Here is a 26,140-nt window from a genome sequence, read left to right as displayed (position 1 = left end):
CCCCCCAACACGCCCTGTCTGAGAGCAGCTACTTCAGTCCAGAGCAAGGATTGCACCCTCTGTGCTACATATTTGCCCACTAGTCTACACTGGCAGCTACTTTTATATTTGTGTATCAAATCATCTAAAGGTTTGAGCTGTGTGGCTTTGAATGAAACATATATTACATTAGTGTCGTTCCAATGTCACATGGAAAGAACTGTCCTTAATAGACAGAGAGATGCAATATCCAAAGACAACCGAACATTGGCCAATCTTTGTGCCTGTGTCCAGAGTCATCAGAGTCTTGTCTCTCTGGTGAAGGGAGCTGACCCTGAGGGCCTGGTTGGGTAACTTTGCTACAAGTTGACCACCAGCACAGCAATGGACAGGACAGGGGTTGTAAGGCCACACCACAGGGAGCCAGCGGAGCCCGTCAGACTCTCTCTGTTCGATTCACTCCCATCTGAGCTTTCCATGGTGCCAGACGGCCTGACCCTCAGACTGCACAGCTCATGCAAGTTGCCTTGGAACTGCAATTTCCTGGACTCCTTCCTCAGCGACTCCCAGATGGAGGCTGCATCCTCTGGACAACCTTCCAGAACCGAGTCTGCACACGCGTGGAAATCATCCCAGGACCTGGAGACAGAAGCACAGACAGGAGTAACTTGATCTACTCGGGTAGTGTAAAAGGTGCAAGCACAAGATAAGATCCTGGGAAACAGCTCAATCCAGAACTCCCATGAAGCATCAATGGGAAAAGGAGTCCGTTACAACATCACTATCGAGTAACCCCATTGATTCATCTCAAGAGCCTGCTGTTTACTGGGGTGCCAAGTAATGTAATGCCACCATCAACCCTGACTCAGGGGCTTCCCTGAGCCATCTTCCCCTTGCCTTGGCCGTGTATACTCCCCACAGTTTATCTCAGGTGCCATGAAGACTTTCCCACTCTTGGCATCGGACAGCGATAGTTGTGGGCAAGGAGGGGATAGATTTCCACTTTTGTGCGACTATGGACCGGATCATGAATCCAAATAAATAGGTCCATAGAGTTATACAGCACGGAAGCAGGCCCTTCAGCCCAACTCATCCATTCTGACCAAGATGCCCATCTAAGCTGATCCTTTTTGCTTGCATTTGGCCCATATCCCTCCACACCTTTCCTATCCATGTACCTGACCAAATGGTTTTTTTTAATGTTGTAATTGTACCTGTGCACCTCCTCTGGCAGCTTGTTCCATCTGCTCAGTATCTCTGTGAAAAACTTGCCTCTCAGGTCCCCTTTAAATCTTTCCCCTCTCACCTTAAACGTATGTCCTCTAGTTTTAGACTCCCCTGCCCTGGGAAATAGATTCTGACCATCTACCCTATTTATGCCCCTCATGACTTTAATAAACGTCTATAAGGTCATCTCTCAGCCTCCTCTGCTCCAGGGCAAAGAGTCCCAGCTAATCCAGTCTCTCCTTATAACTCAAGCCCTCCAATCCCAGCAACATCCTTTGAATCTTTGCTGCAGCCTCTCGAGCTTAATCACATCCTTCCTACAGTGGGAGAATACAAAAGTGATGCGGCAAGTAATGGCAGAGGGAGATAGAAGCAGCAATCTCAAGCAGTTGTCTGCAGATAAAAAGCAAACGAAAATCAGGTTCTGTCAATGTATGAAAAATGAATTCTGTCGAAGGGTCTCTGATCTGAGATGTTAAATGTTTCTGTTTCCACAGACTCCCTGACCAGCATTTTCCGTTTTTAATTACGTTAAGAAATGTATGATGAACAAAAGCCAGGGGTAAGAGAGTCAGAAAGGATTCCATGATAAAATCGTTGCCACACCTCTCAACGTGCCTTTGCAATTGGTCCTTAGGGTAAGGGTTGGCACTTTTCGGCAAAGGCTGCACCCGTGATGAAGGGGACAGTGTAAGTGGCGGGAACAATTGCATCTGATGAAGTGTTTCTCCTTTCAAGAGATCAAACCTTCCTCTAACCTTCTAAATTATTAAATGAATTCATTATGTTTAGATAGATCGTTTAAAATTTAGCAAATAATCAACATTATTTTTAAATGGATAGTTAGCTAATTATAGAAAACAACCAGAAATATGATGATAAAATTTACTGAATTATTAATTACAAAATCAGTAAGATAATTTATTTAAAACAAGTTTTTATTACTAAATGTACCGAATAAACTTTTTATAAGATTTGGACCGTGAATTAAATTATAAAACTGAATTCCAGCTTAGAGGAATGTAAACTAAATACTCTGTAGGAAATGAATGTATTTAGGAAGTAACTTTAATTAGAAGACTGAACAGGTAACTACTTGGGATAGCACGTTAGTTATAAGGTGGAGGGCAACAGTTCACTGGATGTCCTGTGAGAAATGTCCTGTAATTTGAGAACATAGAAATAATGAAGAGCACATGCACAGCTGGGAAGGAGAAATCACTTGGAGTGAGAGGTGGGGTATGTTGGAGTGGAAAGTATGGTCCTGCAGATCAAGCTGGATTATAAATTGTTTGCCGGACATCTGAACTATCTTGGAAATTATCAATCCAAGAGCAATTTTCTTTTTACTATTAATATTTTTCCAATTGTAGCAATTTTTGTGTTTGTTAAAACACACGAAAGCTGTTACTGCTCTGTGCTGGCTCTGTAGGTTCAGTGGTTTGATTTTTTAACATTGTCACGTTATGGCAGTGATAAATGAGGAGGAAGGTTGCAGATGGTGGGGAAGTGATGCAAAAGGAAAGGAAGGATCACCGCCTGTCTCTTCATCAGCAGATGGAATGTGAACTATCACCTTGGAGCCAGACTGAGCCTTGGTGGAGCACAAGATCCGTGAGGCACCAACAGCCAGCTGGGGTCCACATGTAAGGACGTCGGCCAGGATCCTGTGGTCAGTGTAGGAACAGCAGTGTCCTGAGTGCTGGCAGTCACTGTGGGATCTCCCTGCTCTTTGGCCCAGAGTGGGGAGATATATTGAAGAAATAAAACCATGGCATTCACCCACACAAAGGGCTTGCATTTCTATGGCACCTTTCATGACCTCAGGATGTCCCAAACCACCCTACAGTCAATGAAGAACCTTTGAACTGTACTCACTATTCATATTACAACACAGAAGGAGGCTATTCACCCCTTCAAGTCTCTGCTAGCTCTCACATCAATCCCATCAATCTCACTCCCCCACCTACTTCCCTGCAGCTTATTCTCTCTCACATGCCTCTCAACTCTCACAAAAGACCATGTCTTCTCTTGCTGTCTCCATTAATCCACGGACCTGATAACCTGGTTTATAGCTAATCCCTGGGCCCCACATTATCGGAGATATTCCGTTAATCCTATCCATCCCTCTCCTATCCTCCCTGCAACATTATATTAACTTATTTTCCCTCCTTCCCAGTTCTGACAGAAAGTTTTCAACCTGTGAAGATAACTCTGTTTCTCTCTCCACAGGTGCTGCCTGACCTGCTGAGTGTTTCCAGCATTTTCTGTTTCTGTTTCGGATTTCCAGCATCTGCAGTTTTTTTTAATTTTCACCTGCCCCATATCCTCCAACCAGTCACCCACATCCAGAGCTATTTATATGGGTTCTGTAAAGAATAAGAGCAATGCAGAGAGGTTTATGGGAGAGGGGGGAGAGTTCCAGTGCTTAGAATCTTTACAGGTAGATGTACGTTTGCTTGAATAAATTCAGAGATGTGACTGAATAATTGGAGGAGTGTAAATATCTTGGAGGATGGTGGGGCTGGTGGTCATTAATAAGACAGTGAGAGCTTGGGCCATGCAAGGAACAAAGATGAGGTTTTTAAGGTCAAGTCAATGCCAAAGTGAGTGTCAACATAAGCTTGAAACCATGGGATGAATGAGTGATTGGGAAAGAGTTAATTCAGATAGTAACAGCAGAGTGCTCAATAAGATGAGGGGTTTAAACACCTTATCTAAAAACCAGTCCCCCTGAATGTGGCCCTCCCTCAGTATTGCATTGGGATGTTGGCTTTCTGTGTTATGGTCATCTAAGGGATAGGACTTGAACCCAAAGGTACTGACTCAGAGGCAAGGGTGCATCTAACGGAGCCATGGCTTCCAGTTAAACACAGCCATGGAAATGTCTGAACAGCACTGGCCCTTCCTGCCCACAGAGACAAACCATCACTTCTCTTAAAGCAGTTACAGACACTGGGGAATGCACTACACTGTGAAGGGACAAAGTGGTGGGAGGTAGTTTTAATTGTCGGACTTTGCAGGATAATTGTGGGATTAGCTGGGAGACACAAACAAACTGCTGGAGGAGCTCAGCGGGTCGAGCAGCATCTGTGGGAGGAAGGGAATTCCACAGTTGCTGCCTGACCCGCTGAGTTCCTCCAGCAGACTGTTTGTTGCTGTAGATTCCAGTATCTGCAGTCTCTTGCGTCTCCAGATTAGCTGGGAGTGTTAGCTTCAATATTACTCCCCAGTGACCTCAGACTTTAAAATCTGCATTACACCTGCCTTTGTGGGGACATTTCTCTGATTTGCGGATTGAAAGATGACAGACAGCAGCTGGTGGGGGAGGGGTACCTGGAGGGGAGCCACGAGAGGAGAGGGGTGTGGCTACATCAGAACTGTGACCAGGGTTCCAGTGACCAGCTGGGAGAACACTGGAGTTTGAAACCAAATTAGTTGAAAAGGGAATGGATTGTCCAGTGAGGGTCCTTGTAAGGGATGAGGGGCACATTGTGTGCCAGGAGCAATGAGGAAATACTATTCTAATTTTGGAGCAAACAGACCAGCGTTCCTATCCTCCCCTTCATTTAAGATTCATTCACTTTTATTGATTGTCACATCTGCAGCCGACTGCCTGAAAGGTGAACTTGCGCACTTTCAGATCTTGAACAGACAGCTCAGTCACAGCAAAGGTCAGTTAAGGGTCACAGTTTTTGCAGTAAGGAGAAATTGCCAGCCCCAGCAGTGGTGGTCAGATAACGAAGGCCATGTTGTTGTTGTTCTTGCTGCTTCCTGTCCTCCCTTCAACAGGGGACAATGTTGGAGTGGAGCAAATTCACCCTCAGCATTGGAGACCAGACTCTAATTCTTTGAGAATGTAGGTGGTGTTTGGAAGTCTGATCTCCACAGTCAGGTTGCCACAGTTGAAATGGAACATCTCCATAGACTGTGCTTCTCTATCAGTTAAGGATGATTGGTGACACACTTGTCAAATTACATGGATTTCAATCACAGGTTGCTCAAACATTTAACTGAGTAGGCAAAAATAACAATTGCTACAGCTAGTTTGCGAAATGAAAGCACTTGGTTCGATTCTCCAAATCTGGCTGAGTTAAATGCACTTGCCCACGTTCTACTGTGTTGACCACTTTGGGTAAGTTTCAAATGAGAAATGATATCCATTGTAGAAAATTCCCGTGCCTGCTGGGCCATAAACCTGGTGTTGCTGCAACATTTCAAGGTCTGCCACAAGTTAAAGGTCCGCACGATTGGGTAGACGGGACATCGATGTCGCCAGTGTTCAGGAAGGGAGAGTTTGCCCCATGTCCCTGATGGGACCATTCAGATTCTCCTGGGAGAATCAAGCAGAGCAGGGAGACCAAGGAGAAGAAATAGACACTGACCAGTATTAACAGCAAACTCACCACTGCAGGTACCAACACAACGGCACAAGTGGTTTAATAATTTCAATGGGTTAGTCAATATAAATGAAAGTACCATCAATGCAATGTTTAAAGTATTCATGACACTTACTCCAATAACAACATGAAACTATTTTCTATGTTTGTCACCAAATGGCCTACATTTAAATTCCCACTGTGTTTGATGAATTTTAACTTTTGCAGTTTACTGGAAAACAAAATCAATGAAGTGAATGGAAGTAAAAAGTAAGTAGTATAAAGAAAACACAGCGCGTGATACTTCTGCAATCTGGAAATGATGAATTAGTTAGAATTAGAGACAAAGATTAAAGCAATGACAATACAGCACAGCAGAAGTTATTTGCTGTACAATCATTTGCTGCCATGTGACTTCCTGAACAAACAGAGCAGCCCCTCACAATTGCCATCTCCACTACAGGGTCATCTCAAATATAACTTTCTGTTTATGACTCCCTGTCAGTGATATGTGGTACATGGTTAGCAGTAGGAAGGGAGAATGTTAAGGGGTGAAACCCCACCAGAACTGAACGGCCTGCCCGTGTATATGAACTGACAAGGGTTCTTCAACCTGAAACGTTAGCTCTGAATCTCCCTCCACAGATGCTGCCTGTATCACAATGTTAACACCTAATATGGATGCTTCTACACAAAATAGTCAATACATACTGATGGGAAAATGGTTAGCTTCACAACAGAGGGCATATTAAGCTTTAATTTGTAGCAATTTAGTCTAAAGAAGAGCGGTTATAGGGTGATCTCACTGATTGGTGTGAAGGAAATTGAGAACAAGAGGACATCTCAGCACTGGAACCACATCAATGAAAAGTGAATCCGGGTAAAAACATTCCATGCATAGGAGTGTGAGGATGTAGAAAATATTGCCCCTAAACTGGGTCAATTTAAACTGATTAAAAGAGAAATAGTTAACTACTTCAGAAGTGAAGGTGTAAAGAGCTGTAGAAAATGACCAGGGGTTTGGATTAAAAACATTTTGTTAACTGTAGAAGTTGTACCTGGAACAAACACAAGGGTCCAACATGCTCAAAGCTGTGAGTGACCTAAAATAAAAATAGAAAATGCTGGAAACACTCAGCAGATCAGGTAGCATCTGTGCAAAGAGAAACAGGGTCAACGTTTCAGGATGAAAACCCTTCATCAGAACCAATTCTGAATGCTAAGTGTTTCTGTTTTATGTTTTTTTATTTTTAATTACTGTGAAAAACCTAATCGTGTCCACAAGTCCCCTGAACCCAGGGAAACGACTCTGAGGAATTCCACTGAGAGAGAGAGGGAAGACTAAACTAAAAGCAACCCTTTTTTAGCTTCCCCTAACTTAGTGTAGTGGTTAGCGTAATGCTTTACAGCGCCAGCGACCCAGGTTCAATTTCGGCCACTCTCTGTAAGGAGTTTGTACATTCTCCCCGTTTCTGCGTGGGTTTCCTCCGGATGCTCCGGTTTCCTCCCACATTCCAAAGACGTGCGGGTTAGGAAGTTGTGGGCATGCAATGTTGGCGCCGGAAGCGTGGCGACACTTGCGGGCTGCCCCCAGAACACCCTACGCAGAAGATGCATTTCACTGTGTGTTTCGATGTACATGTGACAAATAAAGATCTTATCTTATCTTATCTTCCTGTAGAAATAGGATTCCTACCCACAGGCACTGCCTTAATCTGGATATAATTATAAAGCAGAAAGCAGCATGGTGCTCTCTGGTTAAACCAACATCTTTATGAATGCGGACAGAAAGAACCTCCTGGGGTAGTAAAAAGCTATTGGCTCACCGGCACACAGTGTCCAATTCCTTCACCTCTTCACTTTCCCCTTCAATGGTTTTGGCCAGGCTGTCTCCCAGCTTCAGCAAACATTCAGCAAACCCTTTGTATATGTGGTTGCATCTCCTGCCAGAGGCACCAGCTTCATTGAAGAGAACTGGAAATAAAGGTAAAAATCACTACACATTCACTAGACTGTAAGAACAATAACATAGAACACTACAGCACAGTACAGGCCCTTCGGCCCACAATGTTGTGCCGATATTTTATCCTGCTCTAATATCTATCTAACCCTTCCCTCCCACATAGCCCTCCATTTCTCTATCATTCATGTGTAACATGATAACATCAGTACCTGCAGAATTTCAGTTTTCCAACATCTGCAGTTTTATTCATTTTCATTGAGAATGACCAGGTCTGGACATTAATTTGCGACCATTGTTTAATTTTCTCAGCCATTCGCTTCACACTGGGTTAGACCCTGCCCAATTACCTCAGCCGGTGTGGGTACGTGAAGGGAGGAAGGGTAGTGGGAAAGGACCAGTGAAGAAAACCAGATGCTGAATGTGACTGGGTACTTATGGTGTAGGTGTCAGAGGTCGCTGTTTGTACAGGGCACTTACACTTAGGGGTGTCTGGGAACATGCAGTGATGTCAGTGGCAGAGAGATTCATTTGACCTGTGAATGGGGCCGCCCATTTGTATAGAAGCACAAGACAGGTCCAGGGTACTTTTCTGTTATTTAAAGGTCAGGCCAGCACTTGAATCATCTAAAAGACAGGAAATCGTTGAGGAATTTTTAATCCCTTTGTTCCAACCACCAAATTCTCCCAACTCCCTCCTGCTGTAAACTTCATTCAACCAACCCTCCCCCATTGAACTCCTGCCCATATGGAACCCAACCCCATCTGGCCATTCCCATTCTTGACCCTTAATCCCCGAAATCCTGGCCCTTCCCCCTTCCCGCCCCGCCTCCACTACCAACCCTCCAAATCCCAATTTCCTTGATAATCCTACTCCTCAAAGCTGATCCAAAACTCAGAGTGAATGATGGGAATACTCAGGTTGTTGCAGTAAAGTATTAATATTGTTGTGAGAATGCAGACATAACAGTTCATATTTTATCATGTTTTTATACTTTTTCATATTTTTATCAGCCACTCAAGAAAATTGATATGTGAAGGAGTGAAGTTTATCCAGAGAAAAGGTCCATCAGGCTCAGCCCCTTTAATTGACCTGCACTAATAGAAGTTGTACAGATTAGTAACTGTCGATCACAACAAGAGTTGCTGTTCAAAGCAGGCATTCCACTGGGAATCTTGGATTGTAACCAAAAACATTCAGAAAACATTGCCCCACACCAACAATAACTAGCTTAAAAAAACAGGTTTCAAATCAATATCCAACAAAAGACTGATCAAAATATTGCTTCAATAATAAAATTGTTCATGTGCATAAAATTTGAAGGCTGTAATTTAAAACCGAGCAGTCCATTCCTGTTGAGTCAAAAGAGAGCAATGAATTTGTTCAGAATACTGGAAGGTGGAGCGTAGGAGACAGGAGATGTCGGTGTTGTAGTCCTCACTGGAGTCTTCCTGACCAGAACTGGTGCATGGCCTTGTCCCGTTGGGGAGCTGGAACACCACCTTTGATAGCCACTATCCCAACTACAGCCTACTACTGCTGGGTTTCCCACCATGAGGGGTTGTGTGCTGCTAACCTAGCCTGTATCATCCTCCTGGTGCCAGGTTCTGAGAGTCCAGGCTCGGTGACAGTGGTACATGGTTAGCAGTACGTCCCCTGCAGGAAGGGAGAATGTTAAGGGGTGAAACCCCACCAGAACTGAACGGCCTGACAAGGTTATGAAGTATATACAAGTATATGAACTGACAAGGTTCTTCAACCTGAAACATTCACTCTGAATCTCCCTCCACAGATGCTGCCTGGCCTGCTGAGTTTTTCCAGCACGTTCTGTTTTTGTTTCAGACTTCCAGCATCTGCGGCTTTTTTGATACTACGTACATGCACATGTCTGCTGGCTGCTCCGCTTCACAACGTCAAGCTTCATTATTGCCATGCTCTTTTTTTTTGTCTTTATCATTACAGAGCTGCGGGTGTGACCACTCACCCTACTGCCCAGAGAAGAAAGTCCTAAGCCATGAGGAGGAAGAGGGGAAGATGGGCAGCCATTGCACCTGGCAACTGTACTGGTGCAGCCAAATCTCCCCTGTTCCCACTTCCTAAAGCCCACTTCAAATTCCAGAGCATTTTCTTGCTTCCCTTAGCATCCTGATATAGATCCCGTTAAGCCCTGGGGATTTATCCATCCTAATGTGTCCAATATTTCTAACATTTCCCCCTTCCTGATGCAGACCTTCAGACGTACAGTCCTATGGTGCCCCCCTCCCCTCCCTCTCCGCTCCCTCCACATCTTTGTTTGAACAGAGGAGGTTTTAGGTTGGAGCAAAACACCGGAGGAACTCAGCAGGTCAGGCAGCATCTGTGGAGGGAAATGAACAGTCGATATTTCGGGGCGAGACCCTTCATCGGGACTGAAAGGAAAAGGGGAGATGGCCAGTATAAACAGGTGGGGGGGGGGAGAGGGGGTGGAGCAAGAGCTGGTGGGGTAATAGGCGGATCCAGGTGAGGGGGAGGTGATGGGCAGATGGTGTGGAGGGGGAGGGGAGAGTGGAAATGATGTCAGAAGCTGGGAGGTGATATTTGGAGGTGACAAAGGGCTGAAGATGATGGAATCTGATATTGGAGGATGATGGAAAATAGAATAAAGGGAGGGAGGTGCGGAGGGGAAGGAGGGGGAAGGAATGTGTGGGTGATGGCAGATGGAGAGAGTGGGGGAGGGGACAGAGATTGGGTGATGGGGTCAGGTCCTTCCCAGGTTTAGGTTGGGCCTTTGCTCTCATCCACCCTTGGCCCCAGTTTGAAGGTCAAATTCAATCTCCACAAGTAGCTGACAAGATAAATCAGTTCTATTTTTCTCTCACCATTTGCAATTATCGAATAGTGTGTGGATTTTCATGCACTATGCATTGCTTTGACCCATTATTCCTCAGAAGGCTTTGATTCTTATTCGAATACCTTGAACCCTGGATAGAATTCCAACTCTTAAAGGGCACCTGACTTCAGACCGTGGCACAGCAGAAGTTGTTGGCCAGGATTCTGCTGAAGTGGCTGTGAGGGTGTTAAACTGGGCCGGTGATACCAGTCTCAGTGTTTTGGGTGGTGAGGAGGAGGGCAACATTTGGCACCTGGGGTAGCCCAGAACTGAGGTGAAATGGCACCTACCTCCTCCTTCAGTGATGTTGACAACACTTAGAAGAGGTGGTGAAAGAGTCCAAATTGCCCTCAGCATGGGGTGGTTTCAATGTCCATCACTGAGATCAGCTTGGTAGCACCACCACCACTGATCAAGCTGGCTGTGTACTAAAGGACAAGCATGAGAGAGAAACCCCCACCTGGTTTCATCCTCACCCTTCGACCTGCTGCAGATGTACCTGTCTGTTCAAGCCTGAGCCAAAGAGCAGCAAGTAACTGGCATTCAAATCACCTGAGCATTCATCAGTTGTTTGTTGTCATGGCAACTCTTAAAGGGGACCTGACCACTAAACCACGGTTGGAAGGTCTTCCAAAACTCTGTGCAGAAATAGCAGTAAAGGTTGGGCCGGGAGAAGGCCCTCAGATTTAGTGGCCACAGCAATGTCCATCTCCAGCGAGAGAGGGTTGGTTAAACAAGACTGTCCATTACCGTCAACACCTGGTGTTCAGCACTGATGCGAACCTTTACTGGAACAGCCGTGTAAGTACTGTGGCTACAAGAACTGGTGAGTGTGGCTACCTTGAGTGAGTGACTCACCTCCTGAGGCGAAAAGCCTTTCCACCATCTAGAGAATAATGGAATACTTGCCAGCTGCCTGGATGTGTGCAGCCCCCATTCACCTCACTAAACCTTCATTCCCTCCAACACCAGTCACTGGGGTCACTGAATGTGTCGTCTAGGAGGTGTGCTGCAGTTACTCTCATAGAAACACACACACACACACACACACACACACACACACACACACACAGTTTAATTTGTTGGCCACTACTTCAGGCTGCCTTCACTAGGAACCTATCGGAACACGTTTTCCTGCAATTAATTAACCCAGCGAAAGCCAGACAAGGATTGTGTTGAGTCAGTAAATCATTGCATTGACTGAATGTGATAGGCTTTGGTTAACCATGGGTCTGAAGGGGTTGGGGGAAAGCAAAAAAAGGAAGGTGGGTCACAGATTAGCCCTGGTTTCAATGAAGGGCCGAACGAGCTAAAAGGCTCACTCCTGTTCCAACATTCCTATTTGCAGTGATGGCCCTGTTTACCTTTCAGTAAGTGGTTCTCGGGATAGAGGGAGACCTGGAAGTTAAGAACTTGTTGACATGGACACTCAAAGAGAAAAGGATGAATGTCATTGTTTTAAATAGGAGATAGCAAGTTTGTTTAGAGGGTGGTCATTGGTGAGGGCTGAAAGGAACAAATTGTAATCCTGAAAGGCTGAGCATTATTTTTCATTAGAACTTCCAGCATAGGTGACGGTATGACATTCTGTGACATCAATGAATCAACAATATACAATGTGTACTTGTTTTCCATAATGTTTCAGGGACAATTCATGGTAAAAGACATTAAAAACATTCTAATAATAGTAGAAGATCACACAAGATCTGGAGGCAAGAGGTAGAAAGGAACTTCGAGTAATAACCAAATACATGGCTCTGGGTAAACTAGTGGGACTGAAGACTGACAAGTCCCCTGGACCTGACCACCTGCACCACACAGCCAGTGTGTACGTTAGTTACGATCATCCAAACTCCACTGCCTTTTGGAAAGACCTTAGAGTTTAGGAAAACTGCAAATGTCGCTCCTATTCAAGAAAGCAGGAAAACATAGGAAAGTCACCTTAACATCTGTCACTGGGAATTGCTGGAATTCCTTGCTAAGTAAGTTGTGACAAGGTACTTAAAAGAATCATAATATAATTAAGCAGAGTCAATATGACTTAGTGAAAAGGAAGTAATGTGTGACAAATTGACCGACATTCTCTGCGGAAGTAATGAACAGGATGAGGGAATAAAGGGGAACTAGTTCATTCTGGAAGCATTCAGAAAGGTGCAACTTAAAAGTACGAACTTGTGTCATGGGGGGTGGGGGGTAATATATTAACATTGGTTGAGAACTAGTGAAGTGACAGAAAAGGTTGGGAGAAGTGAATTAGTTTCAGGTTGACAAACTGTAACTAATGGGGTGCCGCGGGGATCAGTGCTGGGGTATCGACTATTTACAATCTATATTAATGACAAGAGTGAAGTGATCAAGTGTATTGTGGCTAAAATTTACCAGTGATTCAAAGGTAGCCGGGAAAATAAGCTGTGAGGAGGATGCAAAGATCCTACAAGGGAATATAGTTAGGTGAAGTGAATGGGTGATAATTCAGCAAACGGGGTATAATTTCAGGAACAACTGGGTTATCCACTTTGGTAGGAAGAATAGAGAAGTCGAATACTGTTTAGATAGAGAGAGAGACTACAAAATGGTGCCAAGGGATCTGTTTGTCCTTGTACATGAAACAAAGTTAATGTGCAGGTACAGCAAGGAATTAGGAAGATAAATAGAATGTTGGCCTTTATTGCTGTGTGGGTTCAGTATAAGAATTGGGCAGCCCTACTGCAACCGTACGGGGTGTTGGTGAAACCATACCTGGAGTACTGCACACAGTTTTGATTTCCTTATTTAAGGAGGGATATATTTGCATAGGACACACTGGTTTACTAGGTTGGGATGAAGAGGTTGAATAGGTTGGGCCTGTACTCATTGGTGTTTAAAAGAATGAGAGTAATCTTATTGAAGCAGATAAGCTTCTGAGGAGGCTGGACAAGGTGGATGTCGAGATTATGTTTCCCCTCATGGGGTAATCAAGGGTTAAGGAGCACAGGTTCCAAATAAGAAGCCATCCTTTTGGGCCAGAGGTGAGGAGGAATCTCTTCTTTCAGAAAGACGTAAGTCTTTAGAATTCTCCACCCCTGAGAGCGGTGGAACCTGACTCATTGGGCTTAAGCTTCTGGTCAACAGGGGAGTGAAGAGACATGGGCGCTGGGCAGGAATGTGGAGCAGGGGCATTGATCAGAACAGTTGTGATCTAATTGAATGGCAGAGCAGGATCAAGGCACTGCTTGGCCTCCCCCTGCTGTTATTTCTTCTGTGGTTAGGGATAATAACATAGTTTAAACTTTCAGCTCAGTCTGTCAAAGCTTTCTGTCAACCTCAAATTATCTGTTTTGAAGAAAGTCTGCAAAGGTTCACGGAGGATATCTGAGTGCTATTTTAATTCTAACCTGCAACAAATCTTGCAGCCATTTCTCAAGTGTGAACATAACCATCTAGGATCAGCAGATTATTAAACCGTGAGGTTCGTCAGAGTCCACTCTTCCCCAAGGTCACACCAAATCCACTCGCGTGCATTTTCCAACGTGAGTTCCTAAGTGATATCCCAGTGTGACTGTGTTCCCCAACCAGCCACTGAGGTCAAATAAAGCACCACAGCTGTCCACATCCGCTGAATGAACACAGATCAAGCATCGAACCTTTAAATATCCTGAACAGTGTGCCTGAACACAATTCCTAACAGGACAATTATGCTTCGGCCCAGCTGGAAAGTTATCATCCTTCCCTTTTACCCATTCTACATCCATCACAGGAGCTGGCTAATTAATTGTTAGCAGGCTCTCAGCTCTCTACAGAAGCTACTTGGTTATCACCCCAGGGTGCATGAAACCAGTCCAGGACCAATGTCACCCTTGGTTCCCTTTCCTTTGCCATGGGAAACGCCCTCTTTTAATGGCACTTCTCAATGAGAGTGACTTTGCCACAACCCTGGTGTTCTGTGTAACTTTGGAAATCACGGCTTTTACCCATCTCTCCAATTCCAGTTTGTAACCGACATCTATTGAACATTTCTAATAACCTGTTTTTGCAGCTAATTTCCATGAAGGAAGATGCCAAATATTCCAAGATGCTCAAAAGGACTAAATAATATAATGGCATGTTGGTTAGTTCAGATTTCCCAGTTGCATGCTGTGTTATTGAAGGAGGGACTGAAGGATTGAACATTGCGTGCAACCACTGCTGTTTACTTCAATTCCCTAATTACACAAATGAGTCCCCAGTGGACAAAGGCAATTAGGGAAGTGCTTTTCACTATAGACTCAATCATGCATTTGATAATCCGTTTTGTGAGTGAGAAAAAGATTATTGGAATAAATGTATTTTGTCCTTGTTCCCAATGATTGTGACGAGTGTGCAATCAGAATATTAGCAACATAATCTTCAGCTGATGAAAGAGATATTTCATTCATTCTGACTGAAGCAAGTGAAGCTTCCAAGTGAAAGTGGACAATTGATTTAGGTTTATTTTTAGAACACAAGCTGTTTATTTTTAAGTTTCAGGTAATATGAACTAGAATCTTGTACAATAATAAGTTTGTGAAGTGCCAACACTTACTTCATTTGGTGAGGTTGCAGCACAGGTAACTACACCACGCAATAGCACTGTAACTTTATTTGCAATGAGTACTCCCAGTCTGTTCAACGTCATTTCTTGAAGATTGGCTTCGTGGAAATTCCTGTATGTGACAATGAATTAATAATGGGACTTAACATGGACAGGGAGCAGTCCATGTCCCAGGTGCATGATCTCAATTAGTTACTTAACTTAGATTTAACTTAATTTATTTTATTCCTGATCTCATGCCAAGATAATCAGTACCACTAGCACCACCTACACTGAAGAACAAATTTAATCAGAGAGATGCCCACTAGAATTTAGGTTGGGATCAATCAACGGAAGCAGGCATACATGATGAAGTGTTTTTGTTTACCATTCTGAAAGCAAATAGCTCATTGACGTATGAGTAACTGTATAAATATCTGTGCTCCTCTCTCATTCAGCATCACTCTGCAGCTCCTCTTATCTTGTCTCACTGATACTTTTATTTCTATTGTTTTGAATCTGGGTCAAAACCTCCCAGGGTAAACCTGGGCCTGGTCATTGGTCCATGTTGAGATTGCGTCTCTCCACTGGATCGGTGACATGGGCACCAACACGTCGCTCTGCACCTCTGTGCTCGGAGTGGCATGAAAATCTGGTAGGAATCCAGGTCCTTATTAGTACCCAGAGGCCCCTCCTGGCAACCCTGTGGTTGCTGGGTGAAGGTAGGAGCAGATTCAGCTGCGGGGCCTGCCACTCACAAGTAGTCAGGTAACTGTCGTTGCCTAGCCTGACAATTGGAGATACAGTCACCTAATGAAGTACATGAGGGTGTGTGAAGATCGTAAAACCATACCCTGGCCAATGACAGTACCTTCAGAACGGGAAAGAAGAAACTGGAATGGCATGATTCTTAGATTTATTTGCATTTTCTGAATCTAATGCAACCAGTGTCTTGGATTCCCAAATTCATTCAACGGAAGTGCTAGGAGCTTACCTTCTGATTCATATTCCCTTAGAACATGAAGCTAAGTGATAAGTTGGTGTACACTAGGATAGATTGAGACCACAAATATTTAAGCTTCGGTCCTTATGGGTCATCGGTGTGCATGTCATGCATCCTGATGGCCAACGTTTGATGTAATATTGTCATTTACTTATAGACACCTATAGCTGCAGATACTATGGATTGAGTAAGTCTAACCTATAAACTCTCCATACAAGAGGCATAGCACTAAAAGCAAACCATTTCAGACAATAAAGTGAGATGGGCAAACCAGAAAGAGCAAGGTCTCCCAGGAGACAGGGAGTGAGGGTCATAAACAGGACTACAATCTAATAGCCCCATTCCAACATAATGAACATCATTATCCCTTCGAGGCCTTGTTAGGAGCTGGGTTGCCTAGACTTCAAGGACAAGGTTATCAATATTTGTTGTGGGTGAAATTTCTTTCTTAGACTTGATGACCGTTAAAAGGGCTTCATTTTTTCAACACAATGGGATGACTTACACAGGAAAGCAGTTGTTATGCCAACCACTTTGATGCTCTTGACATTTAATTCCAGTGACGCATTCCAGGCCCACTCATCGTCTACTGTTTAATCCAGGAGCCCACGTGAGCAGCTCTGGCAACGGTGGATGCTCACCCTGTCTCCCCAGCACACTCTGTGGCAGCAGTGCTCCATCCCTACAGCCTGTGTCCTCTTTGCCCAAATCTATCCCAAACCCAGTACAGGGTTGTTCTAGAGCTAGTTAGATGCCAATGAATCCAAAATCACTGACAGAATTTGGACCTACTAAATGCCAAAAGTTTAACATGTTGGGATTTTACAGTCACTTCCTCCCCCAGATTCCTGGAGGACTGCATTCAGACTGAAGAGGATCAGAACTTGACATTTAGGACAAACAGGCCCACATATCCAAAGAAACTCATTTTAAATCCCTTCTTCACATGTGAGAGCACCCATCAGCACACCTCACTACTTTCCCCATGTCGCTTCTACCTGGTTTACAGCTGGTCACCAATAAAGTACTTGTGCATTTTCTCCACAAATTGTAATAATCAACAGGTCTGTAACTCCCTCATTCAAGCCTTGCTACATTTGAAAACTAGGATAATATTCCTCAGTTCTCAGAACAGCTTTTTAATTTTATGGAGCCTTTAGATATTATGTAGGGCCTGCCAATTTCCTGTTTCATTCCCTCCAGCAATTTAGATGGTGCTCATGTAAAACATGTCCTGCAAGTATTCCAGTGAAGACAAATTCACTAGTACCAGTTTAACTGGTACACTGCACTCACTGGGCATGTCCACTGGAGGAACATGGCTAAGTGGGTTAAGGTTCTCAAACCATGTTCTTAATAGTTCTGTTTCAGAAATTATTTCAGGTCATCCAAAGTGTTACGAACCTCTCCAATACAATACCTCTCCACAGTTGCATAAAACCTTCTGAAGAATTATTAATGAGTGGTTATTGTAGGGAACTGGAGGCAAACAATCTTCAATCTTTTTTTCAGCAAACAAACTGGTGAAGGAACTCAGTGGGTCAGGCAGCATCTGTTGAGGGAAATGGACCAGCAGTTTATTTTTTGCTCCAGATTGCAGCATCTGCAGTCTCCTGTGTCATCTTTTATTTTAGTTTTGGCTGAGGCATGAGTATTATTTAGCACATCAGGAAAACTGCTTTTTTGTTTTTCAAACGTTGCAACAAAATATTACACATCCTCAAAAGAAGTCAGGCAGGGTCTCAGTTTACACTGAACACCTATCGTGAACGGTGCAGCCGTCCCTCAGCACTGCACTGAACTACCAGCCGAGATTTTGTGCTCAAGTCTTTGCTGCATGCTCTGAATTGATAACTTAAATTCTGAGGCAAAAGCACCAAGACTGACCTCTCATAATAAATAGGATCAACTCTCCTTACATTTATTGTCTCAAACAACTTAATTTTTCTTGCTTTGTTTACTAGTCCAATTTTCCATTTAAACTTTATTGGGGGCATCTTGTAGAGTTTGTAGTTTGTTCTTATATTCTTGTTTTATATAATTATCAATGTTTTTATCTTCAGCCTTTAAAACAAACACAACATGTGTTAGTGTAAAGATTGCAAGAAGACAAGTGTTCACCTTCTAGGTATTGATCAACTCTGATTAGTATTGCACTGATAAACAGAAGGTCAAATGCAGCATCTGTGCTGCTCCTCACACTGGACTAAGAAGCAGGCACTGATTACCTCTCTCAGTTTGCTTGAGCTTTTATTCCTGGCCTTTGATTGTTTAGGGAGAGTCCAAGTTACCTCTGGAATACTGAATTTGTCTAAAGAGCAATGAGTGTGATGGCAGAGATGTACCTGGCAGTCATTCCAAAGTGATAGCTGACTGCCAGATGCCTCAGGCATAAACTAGTAGCTTGCTCGGCTTATCGTCATTCTCATAATACTTTGGATTAGAAAATCTCATTATTTATTCAGCGCTGTTTCAGTCATGAGTCATGTCCCATTCTCTTTTGCTTTTAGTGAGCTTGGCAGAGGTCGCAATCTTTATTTTACATTTCAAATCAGAACGAATTGCAGTCACTGTGTGATGTAAAGACGTTAATATTCACACTGTGAGGCCTCTCAACTGGCAATCAAAGAAATTGATTAAATCATGGGCTAGAAAGTAAATAGCGTGTGAAAAGGGTGCACTGGGTTGGCACTCTGCAGTGGACCTCATTGAGTCATAGAGTTGTACAGCATAGAAACAGGCCCTTCGGCCCACCGTGTCTATGTCGACCATGGTGTCCATCTATACTAATTCCACTTTCCTGCATTAATTCCATATCCCTCTATGCCTTGCTCATTCAACTACCTCTCAAGTTGCCTCTTAAATGTTACTGTTCCTGCCTCCACCACCTCCTCTGGCAGCTCATTCCAGACACCAGCTATTCGTTGTGTGAAAAATTTATTCCTCATATCTCCTTTAACCTTCCTCCTCTCACCTTAAACCCAGGCCCTCTAGTTTTAGACATCCCCACCATGGGAAACAGACACTGGATATCTATCCTATCTATGCCTCTCATCCTTGTGTGTTCCTCTATCATGTCACCTCTCAGCTTCCTTTGTTCCAGGGAAAAAAGACCCGGCTTATCCAATCTCTCCTGATAACTCAAGCCCTCCACTCCCAGTAACATCCTTGTGAATCCTCTCTAACTTAATCACGTGCTTGTTATAGTGCAGTGACTGGAACTACACACAATACTCCAAGTGCGGTTTAAACAACATTTTGTACAACATAACATGACTTTCCAACTCTTACATTCAATGCCTCTGCTGATTAAGGTAAGCATGCGACATGCCTTCCTCACCACCCTCTACCTGTGTTCCCATTTTCAGGGAACTATGTTCTTGTACCCCAAGATCTCTCTGTTCAACACCACTCCTCAGGGCCCTGCTATTCACTGTGATTAGTCTACCCTGCTTTAACTTTCCAAAATCATCACTTTGCAGTTGTCTGAGTTAAGTTCCAGCTACCATTCCTTTGTCCACTTTCTCACTTGATCTATATCCTGTTGTTACCTCAGACAACCTTCTTCGCTGTCCATTGCATCGGCAAACTTACTCACCTTGCGAAACAAAGGACTGCAGATGCTGGCATTTAGATGAAAAACACGGTGATGCTGGAGGAACTCAGCAGGCCAGGCAGCATCCATGGAGAAAAGCAGGCGGTCAATGTTTCAGGTCAGGACCCTTCTTCAGGACTCACCTACTTTCTTATCTGAATCATTAATATATATATGGCAAACAGCAGAGGACCCAGCACTTACCCCTGTGGCACACCACTGGTCACAGGCCTCCAGTCTGAAAAACAACCCTCCACTACCACCCTCTGCCTCCTACCACCGAGACAATTTGCTACTCTCCCTGGATCCCACATGTTCCAATCTTCTGCACCAACCTACCATGTGGGATCTTGTCAAAGGCATTGCCAACACCAACCGTCCTGCCCTCATCAATCCACTTGGTCACCTCTTTAAAAGACTCAATTAGATTCCTCTGCCAGTTTCTTGTGGGGCTGTGCTTTGCTTACACATACCACAAGCAAGAGGCAGTGTGTTTAAATAGTGCTCATCCCAGAGCTCCAGTGTGCACATTGAAGGGACACAATTTCAAGCTGAAATGTGTGATCTTCTGACATGGCAGGAGCCAACTCTTCAGGTTATGGGCTTCATTTGAAGACCTGAACCAGAAGCAGCACATCAGAGACATCTCCAACAGGTCGCCAGGCAATCTGGAAGAGATCTTGCTCTGTCAAGAAAAAGGTGACCTTCCCTTGATCGTGGAGATGTGTGGTCTGCCTGTTCAATGGCACCCATCAGTGACCGATTCCCCAACACAACCTTAGGGAAGTACGGGCCCTTTCCCTGCACTCGAGCAGGACTGCCCCTTAATCAGGGGTAGTTCTTCAGTCAATGCCCCTGGGGTTTCTCCAGCAGCTATTCACATTCCAACCTCAGAGCACAGGCATCAAACATGCTTCACACATTGACCAATATCACAGCTCCTTGCCCAGCAGCTCTAACTGTAGGTGATTCTTGTGTGCAGAGACCCCAGAATGCAATTTCACAACACACTCCACAGAACTGCCAATCACATTTTGGAATCATTTTTTTCTGCTTCAATTCAATCATGTAGCATTTACAAAAAAAACAGGCATTGCAAAATTTAATTTCTAGGTTCACTTGTTTTGAGGAATAGATGTTGGCAAGGAAGCTGGGGAGAAGACTATTCTCCAGAACATGCTTGGGGTCTTTAGCATGAGAAATAGAAAGAATGCAGAGGGACCTAGACAGTTTAGGAGAATGGGCAAGAAAATGGCAGATGAGATTCAATGTTGAGAAATGTGCAGTTGTACACTTTGGAAGTAGAAATAAGCGGGTAGATTATTATCTAGAAGGAGAGAAGATTGATAGTGCGGTAGTACAAAGGGACTTGGGGGTACTTATACAAGATACCTTAAAAGTTAACCACCAGGTTGGATCGGTGGTTAAGAAAGCGAATGCTATGTTGGCATTCATCTCGAGAGGTATAGTGTATAAAAGTAAGGAAGTGTTGATGAGGCTCTATGGGGCGCTAGTGAGGCCTCATTTGGAATACTGTGCGCAGTTTTGGGCCCCGCATCTTAGGAAGGATGTGCTGACGTTGGAGAGGGTTCAGAGGAGATTTACGAGAATGATTCCAGGAATGAAAGGGCTTAAGTACGATGAGCGTTTGTCGGCTCTTGGACTGTACTCGCTGGAGTACAGAAGGATGAGAGGGGACCTCGTAGCGACATTTAAAATGTTGACAGGTAAGGATAGAGTAGATGTGGCTAGGCTGTTTCCCTTGGTGGGCGTGTCCAGGACCAGAGGGCACAATCTTAGAATTAGAGGGTACAGTTTCAAGACAGAGATGAGGAGAAGTTTCTTTACCCAGAGGGTGGTGAAATTGTGGAACTCCTTGCCACGCACAGCAGTGGAGGCCAGATCAGTGGGGGTGTTCAAGGAGGAGATAGACAGATATCTAAATAGTCAGGGTATCAAGGGATATGGGGATAAGGCTGGCAAATGGGATTAGAATAGTTTTTTTTTTCTCTCTCTTTTTTTCCCACCCCATTTCTTTTTCCCTTTTCCTTGGAGCAGACTCGATGGGCCGAATGGCCTGCTTCTGCTCCCTTATCTTGTGATCTTGTGATCTTGTGAAGTTATCAAGGAACTAACATTTAACATTCATCTAAACAACTATATCTTCACTGGTGTGGTAGGTATCCTCTCAGCATGGTTCTCCTCTCTTATGGGACCCAGTCCTGTCATCTTTTACCTCTGGAGATATCCCTTTTCATTTTTTAGTCAAACTGTAAATATTTAACTCATCCTTAGGCGGTGACTTGGTAAGTTACAATAGAAAAAGAAAGGCTTACACTGGGGACTATGAACGGTGCCAGGTGGGCCAGAAAGCAGCTCTGGATCCTTGATGTTGACCACCTCTCATGGTGTTGGGACGTTTATTTGAAAGGGGTGTGGGAACGGATGTGTTGCTCAGTATGTACAGCAACAACGTTTCAGTGAGAAGTAACAGCAACAAACATTGATGCAGTTGCTTAGCACACTTATTGCATAAAACATGTCCCAAGGTGATTCATGGAGATACAAGTATAAATAGATGCTGACCCAAATTAAAAGATCTTAGATGAAGGGACTGAGATCCCTGTGAAAGAAGTAGATCTTAAGGAGTGCCTGAGAGGAAGAGAAAGGCCTACTGAGAGGTTGGAGAGTGCAGTCAAAAACATGAGGTTTAGTGACTGAAAACTGGTCCCCAATTATATGGCAATAGATCAACAAAGGAACTGAAAGTTTGAGTGGATATCTTAGGGTTGGATAAGAGACAAAGAAAGGGGAAACCATGAAGCAATTTAAACACATCAGAGAATTTTTAGCCCACAGTGTTGGAGGCAGGACTGAACAACATCAAAAGGACAGAGGTGAGGGGTGGGGTGAGCCTGGTACAAGACAAAACAAAGGCAACAGAGTAGCAGAATGGCTAAAAGCTACAGAATGTGGAGGATGTTGAGCTACATGAGATCACTGGTGTAACTGCCACTGGAGGTGAAAAAGGAATTAATGAGAGTCTTGCACACAGACTGGCAGGGACCGAGGCAGTTAATATTATGGGATAGATGCAGTGGATCTTTGCGATGGAGGAGATGGGTGGAGGGTGGTGTTTGTAGTTTACACCCAGGAACAAACAGGATGTTGAGATTGCAATCTACCTAAAGCAGCTGAGGAGATAGAAAAGGTTAACTGTGAGAATACAAATTTTCTAAAAAAAATCAATGAGCTACAAATAATAAAAATAATCTCAGTGATTTGCTGGACCAATTTATGGCTCATCCAACAGACAGCACAGAGGACTCAGGGGCAGGGGAAGAGAAGTGACAGCGATGTGGGGTTGACTCTTGGGCCAAACTTGTGATGATGAAGAAAGTCCCAAAGATTCTGAGTTTAATCACTCTGAAGTAGATGGTGTATTTACTGAAGAAACCACCCAGCTGCCCATAAAAGAAGATGAAAGAAGTGTCCTGACTTCGCCTGATGGAACCTTGTGCATTAGTTGCAATAAGCAGACACATCTCAGTATTAGTTTCCCATAAGGAAAGAAGCTGTAGATTCAAGCTGAAAGATGAATGTGAGAGGGGAACAGTAGCAACTTTGCAGCCAGTAATGTTGTAGAGGTGTAAAATGGAGGTGAATTCAAGATCAGTGGACAGTTTTGAGACAAATGTGAAATCCTATACCTGAAAATGTATTGACCATCATGCAGTCTCCAAATCCAGTTCACTGAAATGCCACTGTAGCACTCACATCTTTCTTGAAAGCAATGCTGAAGAGTCTGGCATTTTATTGATTCTCAGATATGGTGCACAGTTGAAGTCTTTTGTTATCATTGTACTTGATATTAAGAATGGAACAAGGATGAGACCCACTTTTTCAATAAATTCAGTTAAGAAAGGATCTTTTTATGTTCACTATGCTGATGAAATCAAATTTATATTAAATAAGTACAGCCTTTCAAACACGCTAGCTATTGCCTGTTAGTCCAGTCCACCCTGTTTCTCTAAATCTGTGATCTTACAAAAAATACACCATTGTAGTTTATTTAATGCTGAGCCCATATTGAAGAAAATCCCTGAGCAGATTGTATTTAGACCACTTTGCAGATTAAAACTCTCATGGCATCTTCTTCCTTCTCAAGAAGACAACTCCTTTCCCCTCTGAGATTTCCCAACACAATTCAAAGTAAAGGAACCTGTCTGCAACTTTGAACTTTCCCTTCATATTCCCCTTTCTAAATACTGTCAGCATCCATTCACTTTCCCCTCAAGATAATGATAAAGCATACTGGAGATGGCAGTAACTGGTAAAGTACCAGAGAATATATAAAATATATTCTGGACCTGCGCTGGGGCCAGATGAATATAACCACCAGGTATAGTTGAGTGTAGTCTACCAGAAAGTGGACAGCACTGTTTGTTTTGGGGTGGGGGCTTCACTATAGCGTTCCATGTTGCCAACTAGTGGCCAGAGACGGCAACACAGCATGACTGTTGACATAGCAAATGTAAATGGGAAATTTTGATACACCAATTTACAGCGCGAATATTTACAGAACAATATTTCCAACATCATTATACATGTGTAATTTACTTCTTAAAATAGAATTGCACATGTTTCTGACAAAGTAAGTCATTTAACTAATAATAATACGTAAACGAAGGGACTCCATACTGCCCAGGAAATATGGCGTGTCACTGTCGGAGTGATGACTGCAGTTCATTGCTCTCGGCAAACGTCAGTTTTAATGTTATTGTTTCCCGCCTGTAGCATTCTGGGCGAAGGTTAAATGAGGAAGTCGCATGCAGCCTAGCAATTCAGTACAGACTAGTTGTAACTTTGCGATGGACAAATGTCATTTGGTGTGAAAAGATCTGGGAGCACTCCCATAACATTGCAAATTCCAAAGTGCTGAACAAGTGATCGATAAACCACAGGGAGCAATGGAACTGGAATATAGTAACGTTAATTGCAGAAAGGTGCAAGGCACTACCGACTGCGCTCTGTATATGAACCCACCCAATTATTGATATAACCGCAAGCCCGCTCTTCAGCGTTGAGTCTGGTTGAATTCAGCACCATGGAGAAATCCGCTGGTTTACTCATTGACAAAAATGAGCAGGCGCCAACCCCACGCTGAGGACAGGTCCGTGTGTTGCATTTTATTTGCAACAAACAGCTCAGCCTCTAATCTGGCTCCTTCGACTCAATCCTTGTAAAGTTAGTCCTCTCTGTACCTCATTGTTTCCACTGTAATTAGTTGGAACAAGAAGGGTAACGCCGAACCGTGTTAAAGTTTCAAATGTCACCATTACCTCCGGGAAAAAAATGCTGCAAGTAAAAGTTTTTGTTTCATTCCAGGAAATAAATTACACTGTTACTTGTGTGTAACGAATGTGGCAAAAATCTTAGCTCTGTGTAATGAAGTTTTGATACCACGAGGGTTTAACCTTTACAGCCGCTTCAAGAGTTGGTGGATGTGTTAGGACACATTAACGACGCTTCCCCTGTAGAACAAACCTAAACACCCTGAATACTCGAGCGGCACATACACCCCGAGACCATTGAGAGTGGTGATCACCGACCCGCCCCCCCCCCCCCGTCAGTTTCCCTCGCACTCGAAATCTGCAAAACTAGAAGCACCTCTATTGACATCCATGACCTTAACTATTACTTGTAGCAGGTTTCAATTCTTAAACCATGTCATCAACAATCTTGCCTTCCTCTCCATCAGCAAGCGATTCAATAACGACACCGATAAAAGGTACATGTCATTTCTTAATATTTCTGCCATTGGTGCCTCTAAGTGCCTCTGTCAGAAATTATCACAATTACCATCTTCAAAGTGAGCCTCGACTTACCCAGCTGAAAAAGCATTGACAGACAAATGTACAGGGATCCCAAGCGGTGACCCATCGCAGGAGCGGGAGCCGACCTGTCTATTTTGCAGCTAACTTGCTGGAAGCCAAATGCCACGTTTAAAACAAAAACCCAGAACGCTCCGAAGAATTGGGATTAGATGGAGATCAGACCCAGACCACGCCCCCAACAGCAGGCTGCGACTTAGCTCTCCGGGGAAAGGGAGCTTTCACATAATATCGTTTTGCTGGCAGATTAAAATTTCATTTCCGTATGACTTTGGCTAAAACATTATGAAATCTGTCCCGTTAAAGGATTTGACGGGGCTTGCCTGGGTCAGGTCTGAGTTGGCAGTGTTCTGGGAATAATTTGACGGAGGGAGATCGTTACCGACTGCGGCGCTGGGTCCCGGGCGTCAGGAGCAGCTCCAGGGAGGGTGAGAGCCACCCGTCTCCAGTAAAGGCAGCGGGGAGAGGGTGGATACAGGCAACAAACACAGTACAATTCCGGAAGGCCGATCGTTTTCTGCATCGTTATTTTTTTCCTATATCCACCACAAAATTCCGGGCAGGATTGAGCTGGTCTCGGCCAGAGATGGCCCAGAACCACCGGGGTGGAGCCCTGGTGAAGGCGCGGGGTAGGTGGTATTGGCCCAGGGTGTTCTTAAGGTGGAGATGTGAGGTTACAATTGCAAATGCCTTAGATGGGTTGCA

At 44.0% G+C, this 26,140-nt stretch overlaps 1 protein-coding gene across 1 annotated transcript; it reads right to left on the bottom strand.

Moving 5' to 3' along the window:
* Nucleotides 1–269: 269 nt before the first annotated feature.
* Nucleotides 270–25,510, bottom strand: nrn1la (neuritin 1-like a). Its single transcript, XM_052028009.1, has 3 exons — nt 25,430–25,510; nt 7,412–7,559; nt 270–618 (listed from the first exon to the last, which is right to left on the bottom strand). The coding sequence occupies exons 1-3, from the start codon at nt 25,482–25,484 to the stop codon at nt 339–341; spliced, it is 483 nt and encodes a 160-aa protein (XP_051883969.1). The 5' UTR covers nt 25,485–25,510; the 3' UTR covers nt 270–338.
* Nucleotides 25,511–26,140: the final 630 nt, after the last annotated feature.

This window comes from Pristis pectinata, chromosome 13 (assembly GCF_009764475.1).
Source record: "Pristis pectinata isolate sPriPec2 chromosome 13, sPriPec2.1.pri, whole genome shotgun sequence".
NCBI lineage: Eukaryota > Metazoa > Chordata > Chondrichthyes > Rhinopristiformes > Pristidae > Pristis > Pristis pectinata.
Note: the sequence above shows the minus strand (reverse complement) of the source record. Positions and strands in the feature narration are given on the sequence as shown.

What these genes read in the sequence shown, in the direction of transcription:
- nrn1la (XM_052028009.1), bottom strand. Translation starts at nt 25,484, where the DNA reads ATGGGTCACCGCTTGGGATCCCTGTACATTTGTCTGTCAATGCTTTTT. An exon ending in GTCAATGCTTTTTCAGCTGG is followed by an intron (nt 7,560 to 25,429) that starts GTAAGTCGAGGC and finishes CTTTATTTCCAG; the next exon opens with TTCTCTTCAATGAAGCTGGT. An exon ending in GAATTGGACACTGTGTGCCG is followed by an intron (nt 619 to 7,411) that starts GTGAGCCAATAG and finishes TTCTGTCTCCAG; the next exon opens with GTCCTGGGATGATTTCCACG.